Genomic DNA, 14,574 nt, shown 5'->3' on the forward strand with positions numbered 1-14,574 from the left:
TAACCCTAACAGCCTCCTCTTCACCCACTCACCCTCCCTCCCTCACACACTGCCCCCTCATAACCCTAACAGCCTCCTCTTCACCCACTCACCCTCCCTCCCTCACACACTGCCCCCTCATAACCCTAACAGCCTCCTCTTCACCCACTCACCCTCCCTCCCTCACACACTGCCCCCTCATAACCCTAACAGCCTCCTCTTCACCCACTCACCCTCCCTCCCTCACACACTGCCCCCTCATAACACTAACAGCCTCCTCTTCACCCACTCACCCTCCCTCCCTCACACACTGCCCCCTCATAACACTAACAGCCTCCTCTTCACCCACTCATCCTCCCTCCCTCACACACTGCCCCCTCATAACCCTAACAGCCTCCTCTTCACCCACTCACCCTCCCTCCCTCACACACTGCCCCCTCATAACCCTAACAGCCTCCTCTTCACCCACTCACCCTCCCTCCCTCACACACTGCCCCCTCATAACCCTAACAGCCTCCTCTTCACCCACTCACCCTCCCTCCCTCACACACTGCCCCCTCATAACCCTAACAGCCTCCTCTTCACCCACTCAGCCTCCCTCCCTCACACACTGCCCCCTCATAACCCTAACAGCCTCCTCTTCACCCACTCACCCTCCCTCCCTCACACACTGCCCCCTCATAACCCTAACAGCCTCCTCTTCACCCACTCACCCTCCCTCCCTCACACACAGCCCCCTCATAAACCCTAACAGCCTCCTCTTCACCCACTCACCCTCCCTCCCTCACACACTGCCCCCTCATAACCCTAACAGCCTCCTCTTCACCCACCCAGCCTCCCACACACACTGCCCCCTCATAACACTAACAGCCTCCTCTTCACCCACTCACCCTCCCTCCCTCACACACAGCCCCCTCATAACCCTAACAGCCTCCTCTTCACCCACTCACCCTCCCTCCCTCACACACAGCCCCCTCATAACACTAACAGCCTCCTCTTCACCCACTCAGCCTCCCTCCCTCACACACTGCCCCCTCATAACCCCAAAAGCCTCCTCTTCACCCACCCAGCCTCCCTCCCTCACACACTGCCCCCTCATAACCCCAAAAGCCTCCTCTTCACCCACTCACCCTCCCTCCCTCACACACTGCTCCCCTCATAACCCTAACAGCCTCCTCTTCACCCACTCACCCTCCCTCCCTCACACACAGCCCCCTCATAACACTAACAGCCTCCTCTTCACCCACTCACCCTCCCTCCCTCACACACTGCCCCCTCAGAACACTAACAGCCTCCTCTTCACCCACTCACCCTCCCTCCCTCACACACTGCCCCCTCATAACCCTAACAGCCTCCTCTTCACCCACTCACCCTCCCTCCCTCACACACAGCCCCCTCATAACACTAACAGCCTCCTCTTCACCCACTCACCCTCCCTCCCTCACACACTGCCCCCTCATAACCCTAACAGCCTCCTCTTCACCCACTCACCCTCCCTCCCTCACACACTGCCCCCTCATAACCCTAACAGCCTCCTCTTCACCCACTCACCCTCCCTCCCTCACACACTGCCCCCTCATAACCCTAACAGCCTCCTCTTCACCCACCCAGCCCTCCCTCCCTCACACACTGCCCCCTCATAACCCTAACAGCCTCCTCTTCACCCACTCACCCTCCCTCCCTCACACACTGCCCCCTCATAACACTAACAGCCTCCTCTTCACCCACCCAGCCTCCCTCCCTCACACACTGCCCCCTCATAACCCTAACAGCCTCCTCTTCACCCACTCACCCTCCCTCCCTCACACACTGCCCCCTCATAACACTAACAGCCTCCTCTTCACCCACCCAGCCTCCCTCCCTCACACACTGCCCCCTCATAACCCCAAAAGCCTCCTCTTCACCCACTCACCCTCCCTCCCTCACACACTGCCCCCTCATAACCCTAACAGCCTCCTCTTCACCCACTCACCCTCCCTCCCTCACACACTGCCCCCTCATAACCCTAACAGCCTCCTCTTCACCCACTCACCCTCCCTCCCTCACACACTGCCCCCTCATAACACTAACAGCCTCCTCTTCACCCACTCACCCTCCCTCCCTCACACACTGCCCCCTCATAACACTAACAGCCTCCTCTTCACCCACTCACCCTCCCTCCCTCACACACTGCCCCCTCATAACACTAACAGCCTCCTCTTCACCCACTCACCCTCCCTCCCTCACACACAGCCCCCTCATAACCCTAACAGCCTCCTCTTCACCCACTCACCCTCCCTCCCTCACACACTGCCCCCTCATAACCCTAACAGCCTCCTCTTCACCCACTCACCCTCCCTCCCTCACACACTGCCCCCTCATAACCCTAACAGCCTCCTCTTCACCCACTCACCCTCCCTCCCTCACACACTGCCCCCTCATAACCCTAACAGCCTCCTCTTCACCCACCCAGCCTCCCTCCCTCACACACTGCCCCCTCATAACACTAACAGCCTCCTCTTCACCCACTCACCCTCCCTCCCTCACACACTGCCCCCTCATAACACTAACAGCCTCCTCTTCACCCACCCAGCCTCCCTCCCTCACACACTGCCCCCTCATAACCCTAACAGCCTCCTCTTCACCCACTCACCCTCCCTCCCTCACACACTGCCCCCTCATAACACTAACAGCCTCCTCTTCACCCACCCAGCCTCCCTCCCACACACACTGCCCCCTCATAACCTTAACAGCCTCCTCTTCACCCACTCACCCTCCCTCCCTCACACACTGCTCCCCTCATAACCCTAACAGCCTCCTCTTCACCCACTCACCCTCCCTCCCTCACACACTGCCCCCTCATAACCTTAACAGCCTCCTCTTCACCCACCCAGCCTCCCTCCCTCACACACTGCCCCCTCATAACCCTAACAGCCTCCTCTTCACCACTCAGCCTCTCACACACACTGCCCCCTCATAACCTTATAACAGCCTCCTCTTTACCCACCCAGCCTCTCACACACACTGCCCCCTCATAACCTTGGGTTTTTCCAGTGGCAGAACTCCAGGGCAACCTTTGCGACCCTGGAAGTTCTGCCACTGTGTGGTAGAGCAGTGATGGCCAACTTTCTAACACTTGGGGCCGCAGATCAATTTTTTACAGGCTTGGAAGGGACATAAAAGCCAAATTTTATTTTTCAAGATTTAGATAGAGCATGCAATATTAAACAACTTTCTAATTTACTTCTATTATAATGTTTTCTTTGTTCTCTTGATATCTTTTGTTGAAAAGCAGCGACACTTGTCTGGAGCACTATATGGCAGCAATTTAGCTACAATGTTATCCATTTGCAAGAGCACTAGATGGCAGCACTAGTTCCTGCCATGTAGTTCTCGAGACACCAACCTAGATATCTCTTCAACCGAAAATACCATGGGAATGAAGCAATGTTTATAATGTTCTTGAATCACAATATTACATTATTTTTTTTTTTGGGGGGGGGGGGGGGTGGTTCATGTGACTTTAAGGGCTGCAAAACATTATCTAAGAAATCTAAAGTGCCACATAAATGTATACCTATTAAATACACAAATATAATATATTTCCTTGGTAGCCCACTTACCAGCTCACTTATTTAGTTTCACTTTTCCCTGGGGCCAAAAAAAAAAACAATAGCACACATTTTGAGTTCTATTTTTTTCCCAGGGGCCACAAAAACTAGTGCAGAGGGCCACATGTGGGCCATGGGCTGCCAGTTGGTCATCCCTGTTGTAGAGCAATGGATTTATAGAATATCACATGTATCAGTGAGATTTGTATCATTTGGAAGGTTTCTCCATTAGGCCAATCTTAGTGGGAACGGCACTATAATACCAATACTAATAGGAGGTGCACAAAGTGTTGAATCCAGCCAGGCTATCTGCCAAGAACAGCTGTCTGGGTGTTTGAATAACTAAATCATTTCCAGCAACAACAGTGTATAATTTGAATGGCAGTTTCAGTTCTCTTTGTGCCTCTATACAAGCTTTTGTGTGTCATATACAACAGTAAATTGTGTCAGTCTGATGGATATTGTACTTTAGACACCACCCTATAAAATAGACACACAAGGCACCCTGCTGTGATTGTGTTTACTATAACACAAGTTTAATTAGGATGTAACGCCTTAGGCAGGCTTTATTTCAATTTTAATGGGAACCCAGAAAAGATTTGTTTTGGGGAGTTTTCTTTCATTCAAATCTAAAAAGATTTCCCCTAACAGCATTACTCCTAATATAGGACCATATTACAAGTGGAGTACTAAATATCGCTTTCATGAAAGCGATATTTGCGCTCCACTGTATAATACCAGCTCACACTAATGTGTGCTGGTATTACAAGATGTCAGCAATATGAACACGCGTTCGCATTGCAGGAAAGCATTGCACTCACAAGAGAGCACTACCATAGGCTCCAATGGAAGCATCGTTCTGATGCTATCAGAGACAGCATCAGAACCTAAGCACAGCGAAGGGGGTAAGTCGCGCAGCGATGGCAGCAAATATAAATATATATGATATGATTATATACATATATATATTTATGTGTTAATATGTGTACTGTATATACACATATTAATACATAAATATATATGTATATAAGCAAATACATATATATTTACAGGGAAAACACAGTTCCCATAGACCGCAATGTTAAGGCACTTTTCAGTGCTGATTATTTTCTAACACCCCACTCTTGCCAACTTTAGTCCCAAAATACTGCCTAGTGCAGCTATTTTATTAAAACATAAAGATGTTGCTATCTTTATTTTTTAATAAAATACACTACACTGTATATTTGGGGCATTTGAGGCACATTTATAAAATTAACCAGAGATCTGATCTCTGGTTCATTTTATAAGCGCTAATTGCTACTGCAAGCTCGCAGTAGCAATATCCAGCCACTTGTAGTGGCCGATTAATTATCGCTTGCCCTCAAACAGGCAAATTTTCCCTTTCGCAGGTGTGCGATAATTTAGCGCTCCACTTGTAATCTGACCATAATGTATTAATGTGATTTTTAATGGCAATATTGAGCCTACTGTATTTAAAATTATATATGTTTGGTAATCAATTAATACACTAAATTCTCGTATTTAGGCTAGTATTTATTATTCTGCATGAGGACAATGTTCTCATAGAGGGAACCTGTCCGCACGTCTTTGGGATCTCTGGAGCATCAGTTGCCAAAATTTAAAGGGCCATGAAACCCAAACTTTTTCTTTCATGCCTGAGAAAGAGAATGCAATTTTAAACAACTTTCTAATTTACTTCTATTATCTATTTTGCTTCATTCTCTTGATATCCTTTGCTGAAAAGCATATCTAGATAGGCTTAGTAGCTGCTGATTGGTGGTTTCACATAGTTGACTCGCGTGATTGGCTCCCCCATGTGCATTGCTATTTCTTCAGCAAAGGATATCTAAAGAATGAAGCAAATTAGATAATAGAAGTAAATGGCAACGTTGTTTAAAATTGTATTATCTACCTGAATCATGAAAGAAAAATGGTGGGTTTAGTGTCCCTTTAAGACTGCAAAATAAATTGCTAGTGCAACCCCTCCCCCTTCTCTTGTACAAACAATAGCGAAAGAGTAGGGCTGATTACACATCTTTATAAATGGGGTCATAATAGATTCTACAACATGGACAATATAGTATATTAGATTTGTCTGATACCAAATTGAACATAATTCAATGTTGGCCACAGAAAATTGTACTACCTGAAAAACTGTGTGGGGGCAGTGTAATACTTTGCAATATTATAATATTTTCTTCTATTTATAAATGTTAATTAAGCTTTGTAAAGTACAAATTAATTGCATACTTTACCATATGACAATTTGTGTAACACTAATTTAAATAATAATACTGGCTAATTTTAGCATAATATTAGCTTAAATTTTAGTGGGTAATCAGTAAGATCAGCTGAGTGATCCAGGGGAGAACCCTATAATATAATGCTTGAACCTATTTTATGCAGTCTTGTTATTAGTCATTTTCTCATTAGGTGTACTTATATTGTTCTGTAGTGCTCAGTTGCAGCAAGTTTATTGATGTTGAGTAGTAATTGCACTATGACTATTTTTTTTTTAACAGATCAATGGGGAGCTCCTAGCAAAACTAATATTTCCTTCCTGCTTCTTAGGCTTTGCTAGACCAAGATATAAAAAAGGATCCTGTTTATACAGAGAGGGAGTGAGGATGAGACACAGAGATGTCATTGTGTGACACTCAACAACCCAAAACAATACAGCCACTGATAAGCCACAATACACATTACAGCAGCCCCAGCATAGACACATCAGACCTGTTATAGTCACAGTACAAAATAAATAGGCAACCATAAAAAAGTGATAACTGATAAACTGCTTTGTTATATAGGGCTGCAGATCCGGATTTATAGATAACCCTTTTTCAGTATTATGAAGAAAAATCTTGAATACCGTATTATGCATAATATATAGTGTATATATAAATTGTCTCTATGTATAGAATACATTTTATGTGTGATTTTAAAAGATATGTGTATACATGAACTGCCTCTATGTGTTTGTATTTCTGTGCGTGTAGACAGATACTGGTACCTCCATCTACATGTGCAAAAATTGTCTTAGTAAATTGATGAATCAGGTATCGTTGCTATTTATGACATTTCTAGATAGAAACAAAAATATCCACAAATTATTGTGTTGAAATAGAATATTAAATATATATTATGTGTTGGTATATAGTGTATACATATGTATATAAGCTGGAATCGTAACAGCAATGCACATGTAATGTCTACATGCAATATACATAGATTCAGATCATGAATGCAAGGCCATTGTGATCCTGCAACATTCCACCCTCAGTCACAAAGCTGCTCCTATTACTCACCTTTGAATAAATAGTCATACTCATCATCTCGGGTGTCCATGTCGCGATCCCCCGCTGATTTCGGTAGTGACAAACCAGAGCTGTGATCTTCTATGTAAGGGGGGGAAATAAAACGCAGCGGCACCTGCTGGTGTTATAGGGTAACACCAGCCCCTTAAGATGGATGAAGACACTTATGTAGAAAGTAATATAGCGGCATCTGCTGGTGTTATAGGGTAACACCAGCCCCTTAAGATGGATGAAGACACTTATGTAGAAAGTAATATAGCGGCACCTGCTGGTGTTATAGGGTAACACCAGCCCCTTAAGATGGATGAAGACACTTATGTAGAAAGTAATATAGCGGCATCTGCTGGACAACATAGGACACAAAATTTAGTTACTTCTGTGTGTACAATTTGCATTACTAGCATCAGCGGGTCCCTGGGACATTGCTGATGATGAATGACAGACAGCGACAAAGCAGAGTTAGGACTTGCGTACATTTTAGCAAGTTCCGGAGCTGGTGATTACAGTTTATTGGCACCTGACAGACAAGACACAAGAGTTATAGAAGAGTAAGTGGCTTATATTAGCTGAACAGATAAACATTGGGGAGCTGAGGGATATTTAGCACCAATTGCTCTAGATTGCTAATGAGGCACAGTGGCACACGGAGCAGTACAATTTGGTGGATAGAGTGGCAGCAAAAGACACCTGCAGGACAAAGCCAGAACAGCACATTCTGAAGATTTAAAGGCTTTTTAACCTCTTAAAGGACCATTAAACTTCACATTGCAGCAACGCATACAATGTTTCATTATTGCAAGTGAAACATTATTGCAATATACATTCATTATTTATTTTGCTGGCTTTTGTAAAATACATCCAAAAAATGTGCTTACTTTACTTTCTCTCAGGGAGGTTTTGGTTAAAGTGAAGGTCCATTTTGATGAATTAGTGCCCGGTTTTTAATAAACCTATTAAAAACAAGGGCACTTTAATTCATCAAAATTGACATTTCACTGTTTTCTTCAAAAACTTACCTTTTAATCCTGAATGCCGCTCCATCGATTCCCCCGACCGTCGGAAGCCTCTGCAGACGTCAGAAATGATGAATCAGACTTCCTCCAATCACAGCTCCCCCCCCCCCTGGGGGAATCTTGGCCTGATGCAACGCTGTGATTGGAGGAAGTCGGATTCGTCATTTTGGCATGCGAATACGGCTTGCGACGGGCGGAAGAAGTGCTGGAGTGTCTGCCAGGATTAAAAGGTAAGTTTTTGAAGAAAACAGTGAAATGTCAAATTTGATGAATTAAAGTGCCCTTGTTTTTAATAGGTTTATTAAAAACCGGGCACTAATTCATCAAAATGGACCTTCACGTTAATACCAGGGGCAGACTGAGACTAACCAGGGCTCTCGGGCAAAAGTGTGGCAGGGCCCTCACCTCCCTCCTCTGCCCCTCCTCTACCCTATTGCTCCTCCCATCTCCTGTGCCCATCCCACCTCTAAGGTAGTGCTATTAGGTGGGACATTGTGTGAGACAACTATTATGGTGCCCATCACAGATTGTCCAGTATATTGGTGGAGGACAGCTGGAGTCTGGTTTTGAGGATACAAATAAAAAGCACCTTTAACTTAGCCTTGGTCATGTGATGCTTGGTTGAAAAGAACATTTGAAATAAGGGAGGCGAGCTATATGGTCTTTTAAAAGGACAGAAAGTGAAAATTAAACTATCATATTACAGAAAGTGCATGTCATTTTATACAATATACCAATTTACTTTTATAAAATTTGCTTAACTTTGTTGGTATCCTTTTGTTGAAATAGTAACTTATGGTAGGCTCAGAGGCAACAATGCAGTAATGTGAGCTAGCTGAACATATTGGGTGAGCCAATGACAAGAGGCATATTTATATATATATATATATATATATATATATATATATATGTGTGTGTATCCACCAATCGCCAGCTAGCTCTCAGTAGTGTATTGATGCTCCTGAGCCTACCTAGGTATGATTTTAAACATAGAACAAAAAAGAAAAGGGGGTAGTGTATCAGCGCTAATATGTATATCCTATATAAAAACTCAGATAGATATATCACCTTAAATACCTTTTAGCATTTGTTAGGTGATTTTAACTTAAAATCTATATTTAGATATAAGGTAAAAAGAAAAGGATTCTGTGGTGCCACCTAATGGCTAAATATATATAGGTATTTAAAGGGCCATACTACCCAAATGTTTAAACACTTGAAAGTGATGCAGCATAGCTGTAAAAAGCAGACTAGAAAATATCACCTGAACATCTCTATGTAAAAAAGAAAGATATTTTACCTCAAAAGTTCCTCAGTAGCCACATCCCATTGTAAAGGACTTCTAAGCAGTATATTAGTGTGTCTGTCCTGGGACAGCTTAGGGGATGAGCCTCGTGAACTCTCATATTATTTCACCAATCAGGTAAAGGAAGTTTACTATGAAATCTCATGAGAGTTAAGTCAAATCTCATGAGATCACAGTAAAAGAGTTCATGACTTCAGCACTGCTGATGCTGATTGGCTGCAGTTCATTTCTTCATTTTTTTTTATTTTTTTACCTGCAGCTGGGAGTAGCTGAGTATAACTTTTTACACAGAACTTAACTCTGCTGAGCTGAGGAAATTGTGAGGTAAAATATCTTCCTTTTTTACATAGAGATGCTCAGGTGATATTTTCCTGTCAGCTTTTTACAGTTATACTGCATCAGTTTCAAGCTTTTTAGCATATGAGTATTATGTCCTTTTAACTCGGAATCTGTTGGCGCTCTACAAATAACCAATAATAATAATAATAACTTAAATGACCTTTCACTTATGAACAGATGCTTTCCCAGCAAATTGGATGTCTCCAAATAAATGTGAATTAATTAACTCTTGAGTACGGTTCTATAATTTTTTACAATGTTCACCAAATATTAGAGGAGGGAGCCTTGAATTATTTTTAAAGGATGGAACTTTGAATTATTATTAAAGTTCAGTATTCATGTATGACGGGTATTATAGGCTAAATGGGGTAATAAATTCCAAACCTTGGGTAAGATAGAAAGATTAGCTAGTGTTCAAGATGGATAGGACTGTACAATTCAATGGTTGAATACTTTTAAGCAAAAAGGTGTAACGGGCAAAGTAAATCTCTTACTCTCTAAATATACAAAATATGACAGGAGCAATAGTACCAGTCTAATATAAGTGTAGTTTCAGACACTCAGAATTTCTTCAGTAAAAGATATTAAATTTATTTATAATTCACATAAAAAATAAAAATGAGCACTTAAGTACATATACAAGATAAAATGTTACAATACATGAATATGCATACAGTGTTATAAACAATTCTTGCAATCTGCCGCAATATCGGTTACAAATTACCCTCCATTAATCTCAGGGCTACTTTGTAAGTCTCCTGCGTAGAAAATCTGAGGTCTTCGGTGACAGCGAGCAATGTGACGTACTAGCTCCTAATTACTCTTCGTGTGTGTTTTCACATATACAGCTTTCTGTGGGATCCGTAGTTTGTCCGCAGTTTTGTTTTGGAAGCAGAAAGGAGAACAAAGAAAAACCAGCAACTTCTTGTCTGGAGAAAACGAGTTCACTAAACATCCGTATAACGCAAGGAGAACAATAAGGATCAGTCCGGATTGCACCATCCACTCGTCAACACCAAAGCTATGGTGTAAGTAACTAAAGGTACCTTATTGTTAAATACTTTGCCATGCGTTTGACAATTATCCCTTGTCCCTTCTGTTTGTTCTTTAGGAAAACCGGAAGAAGAAGATTTTCATTTGAATTCATAACCATAATATTGGACTCTTGATCTAACTTACAAAGTAGCCCTGAGATTAATGGAGGGTAATTTGTAACCGCTATTGCGGCAGATTGCAACAATTGTTTTTAACACTGTTTGTATGCATATTTATGTATTGTAACATTTTATCTTGTATATGTACTTAACTACTCATTTTTTTTTTATGTGAATTATAAAGAAATTATCTTTTACTGAAGAAATTCTGAGTGTCTGAAACTACACTTATATTTAGTGTGAAAAAAACCAGTGCGCCAAATACCTGTGTATAAAAGGTGAAAATATCAACATATAGTGCAATACTATAATAAAATACCCCTATATATATATACAGGAGTGAACATTACAAAATATATATACAGAGTGAAAAAAAAAAAAAAAAAAGGTCCCAATCAAACCAATCTGGTAGATGGTGAAAATGTGATATTGGACAGTTCGTCTAGTCCATAATCCAGATTCAAATGTCTGGAACAGATGGCAGGCTGCTTCTTCGAAATTCTTGTTGGTGTCCCAAGATGTTATGATCTGTAGATGTGAAAGATAAAAAAAGAAGGCGCCACCATAGTGCACAATCAGATGATTCAAACACGCCAAATGTACAAGTAAGACCGTACTTACAAGCTGTATGACACTTGAGAAGTGTCACAAATGCCTTCTGGACTGTTGGGAGTCGTCCAGCTAACTCACACTGATGGATGTCAGAGCAGCTCTGAAGCGTGGGAGCGGCGACAGGCAAACAGCAAGCAGTGACCAGCCACAAGCTTAGCGCCAAGCCGGATCGTCCACTGGTGTTAATGGATACACCAGTAAAAGTAGATACACTATTGGATACAATGTATCAAAATGAATCCAAATGTTGAATAAAATTATAGATTATATGATTGAATAAAGATGATGATTCGTGGCAAAAGTCTAGTAAAAACAAACAGACTTTATTTAGAGTATAGCAGCACAACGTTTCTCGGTCTTTCCTGACCGTTTCCTCAGGTGCAATATACAAAATGATTAAAACCACGAACTTTTATTGCCGAGTTTTCGGCGTCTTCTAAAGTGAACAGCGCATGCGTGGAGGTGTGACCACTACAAGAGCTACCATTGGTTATCATTGTCCAATGTTAGAGGAAATAATGTTCAAGCCTCTATGCGATGTGAACAGCATGAGTAAAAAACTGCCACTTGTGTCATATATGCAAAATCGTGCAGGATTATATTAAACAAGCACTTTTATAAGGGGTATATAAAATACACATAGATGAAATAAGTCTATGTCCATATATGTAGTATGAATACGAAAATGAAAATAATTAGTAATATATATATATATTTTTTTCAATGGGAGGCTCTTAGTGGTGACACCAATCGCGCGCACTAAAAACAAACATAAAGCAGGTAAAACTAAAATATCTATCAATCTGGATAACAAATAATATAATATTTGCAGGATAATACATCACAATACTGTATACATTAGCCTCATATGAGAGACCTAAAGTTAAAGATATCTATAGCATAGAACGTAAATAAATACGAAGGTGTACACACAGATAAATTATGAAACTAAATGAATAAATAAATGGTGCAGATAAGACCTACTAATAAAACATATTTATAAATAGTATGCAAGTAAAATATCTAGCTATACATGCATATATGCACCTATGCACGTCTCATATCTCATGAGTATGGCTGAAACCACAACCCATAAGGCAACCCACATGAAATACGATATATCCATCCCTATCTATATAGGTATAACAATCATGTTATATCTATATTTGTTTTCACATAAAGTGCAGATAAAACCTACTTATAAAACATATATAATATGCAAATATAATATCTAGCTATACATGCATATATGCACCTATACACGTCACATATCTCATGAGTATGGCTGAAACCACAACCCATAAGGCATCAAACATGGAATACGATATATCTATCCATCGCCAATAATGTTGTATCTATATTTATTTTCACATAAGGCAATGGTAGTAGAAGTCACCATAAAGATACCATCAGCAAAATATATGTTAAAATATATTAAAAAACTAGTTAAAAGCTGCCATATCGATATTGGCATTGAGACCACCAGGGGACAGACTTTTGAGTTTCCAAATCCAAAAGGTCTCCCTTTGTCTCAAATGTAAAAACCTGTTCCTGCCCCACTTGGGTAGGATCTGTTCTAATGGGAATATAGAAAAACAATCAGTAGGTGAAGAGTGGCAAAGACTGGCATGTTTGGGAATACTATGGTTTTTGATATTGTTTTCTATGTTTCTTTTGTGTTCCCCCCACCTCTTTTTTAGGGGCCTGGAGGTCCTCCCCACGTATTGGAGCCCACATACACATTCTAAGAGGTAGACAACAAAGGGAGAATCACACGTAAAATGTGAATTAATGTTAAATTTTTCTTTTGTGATAAATGAACTAAATTCAATTCTATTTGGATTTGTGAAAACACATAGGCCACAGTGTGCACGATTACATTTATAGAAACCTGGTTTTCCTAGTAGTGTAGAATCCCTATTTTTAAGGGTATAACCATTTGCTTTGTTTGTAGGCTGATGTACTTTCATGACTACCTTGCTGGGTGCCAGCTTATTTTTTAAGGTGGGAGCTCTTCTATAAGTACATATTGGTTGCTTACTCAAAGTGTTGGTAAGAAATGGATCATTCTCTAGGATGTACCAATATTTTTCTAAAATGCCTTTGATCTTTTTGTGGTTGTTATTAAATTGTGTTACAAATCTAACCCCAGTATTATTAAACTCCCTGGGATTTTTGGACTTATCTTCTTTATCGGTCACATGGTTGTCCCTTGTGTATTTAAAGAAAAAATCTTCTCTACATTTCCTTCTGGCCTCAAGGAAGCTGGTCTCAATTAGACTACTCGGAAAATTCTTTTCCAAAAACCTTTCTTTTAAAAGGTTAGCCTGTATATCAAAAGTTTTCAAATCAGTGCAGTTTCTGCGCAACCTACAGAACTGATTGTATGGTATATTCTTTTTCCACGGTAGGTGGTGGTTGCTTTTAAAATTAAGATAGCTGTTTGCATCCACTGGTTTGAAAAAAGTTTTGGTAATGATGTTGCCCAAATTGTCCCATTCTAATATCAAATCCAAAAAGTCTATACTTGTTTCATCCATTTTGGATGAAAACTGCAGCCCCATATCGTTATCATTTAATTTGTCAACAAAATTTTGGGCTTCTATAGTGCTGCCTTCCCAAATGAACAGGAGGTCATCAATGAAACGGCCATAGAAGACCAGATTCGCCACCGAGTCGGAGGAATAGATGTATCTGTCCTCAAACATGCCCATAAATAAATTGGCAAAACTCGGGGCGAATCTGGTCCCCATGGCCGTTCCCTTGATCTGCAAAAAGAATTTTTCTTGATAGACAAAATAATTGTTCTTAAGGACAAATAGGATACATTCCAAAAGAAATTTCCTTTGTTTCTCTGGCATATACATGTCTTGTTTTAAGTAGTATTCAATGGCATTTATGCCTAAATCATGGGCTATATTTGAATACAAAGCCGAGACATCACAAGTAAGCCATAAAAGTTTCCTGTTTTCCTTCTTAATTTTAGATATCTTATAAATGAGATCCGGAGTGTCTTGAATATATGAAGTTAGAGTGACTACTGATTTTTTTAGGAATTGATCTACATATTCGGATAGACTACATGTGAGATTGCCAATACCCGAAATGATAGGCCTCCCAGGAGGATCCACCAAATTTTTGTGGATCTTCGGGAGGTGGTAATAATAGGCCAGATTCGGATTAGTAGGGATTAAAAAATCCCTTTCTTTTTTAGTTAAAATACCTTCTAACCAGCCACGGTCAACCATTTTGACCAGACTGGCC

The 14,574-nt window shown here is 41.2% G+C and overlaps 1 protein-coding gene across 1 annotated transcript in view; it reads right to left on the reverse strand.

The window, feature by feature from the left end:
• The window catches only part of LOC128648029 (ras-related protein Rab-11B-like), a 45,823-nt gene extending 38,888 nt beyond the window's left edge, over window positions 1-6,935 (reverse strand). Inside the window, exon 1 of the mRNA XM_053700716.1 lies at window positions 6,878-6,935. Within this exon, the coding sequence (XP_053556691.1) occupies window positions 6,878-6,917 (40 nt within the window). The 5' untranslated portion in view covers window positions 6,918-6,935. The remainder of the gene's footprint in view (window positions 1-6,877) is intronic.
• Window positions 6,936-14,574: the final 7,639 nt, after the last annotated feature.

Source organism: Bombina bombina, chromosome 2 (genome assembly GCF_027579735.1).
Source record: "Bombina bombina isolate aBomBom1 chromosome 2, aBomBom1.pri, whole genome shotgun sequence".
NCBI classification, from domain to species: domain Eukaryota; kingdom Metazoa; phylum Chordata; class Amphibia; order Anura; family Bombinatoridae; genus Bombina; species Bombina bombina.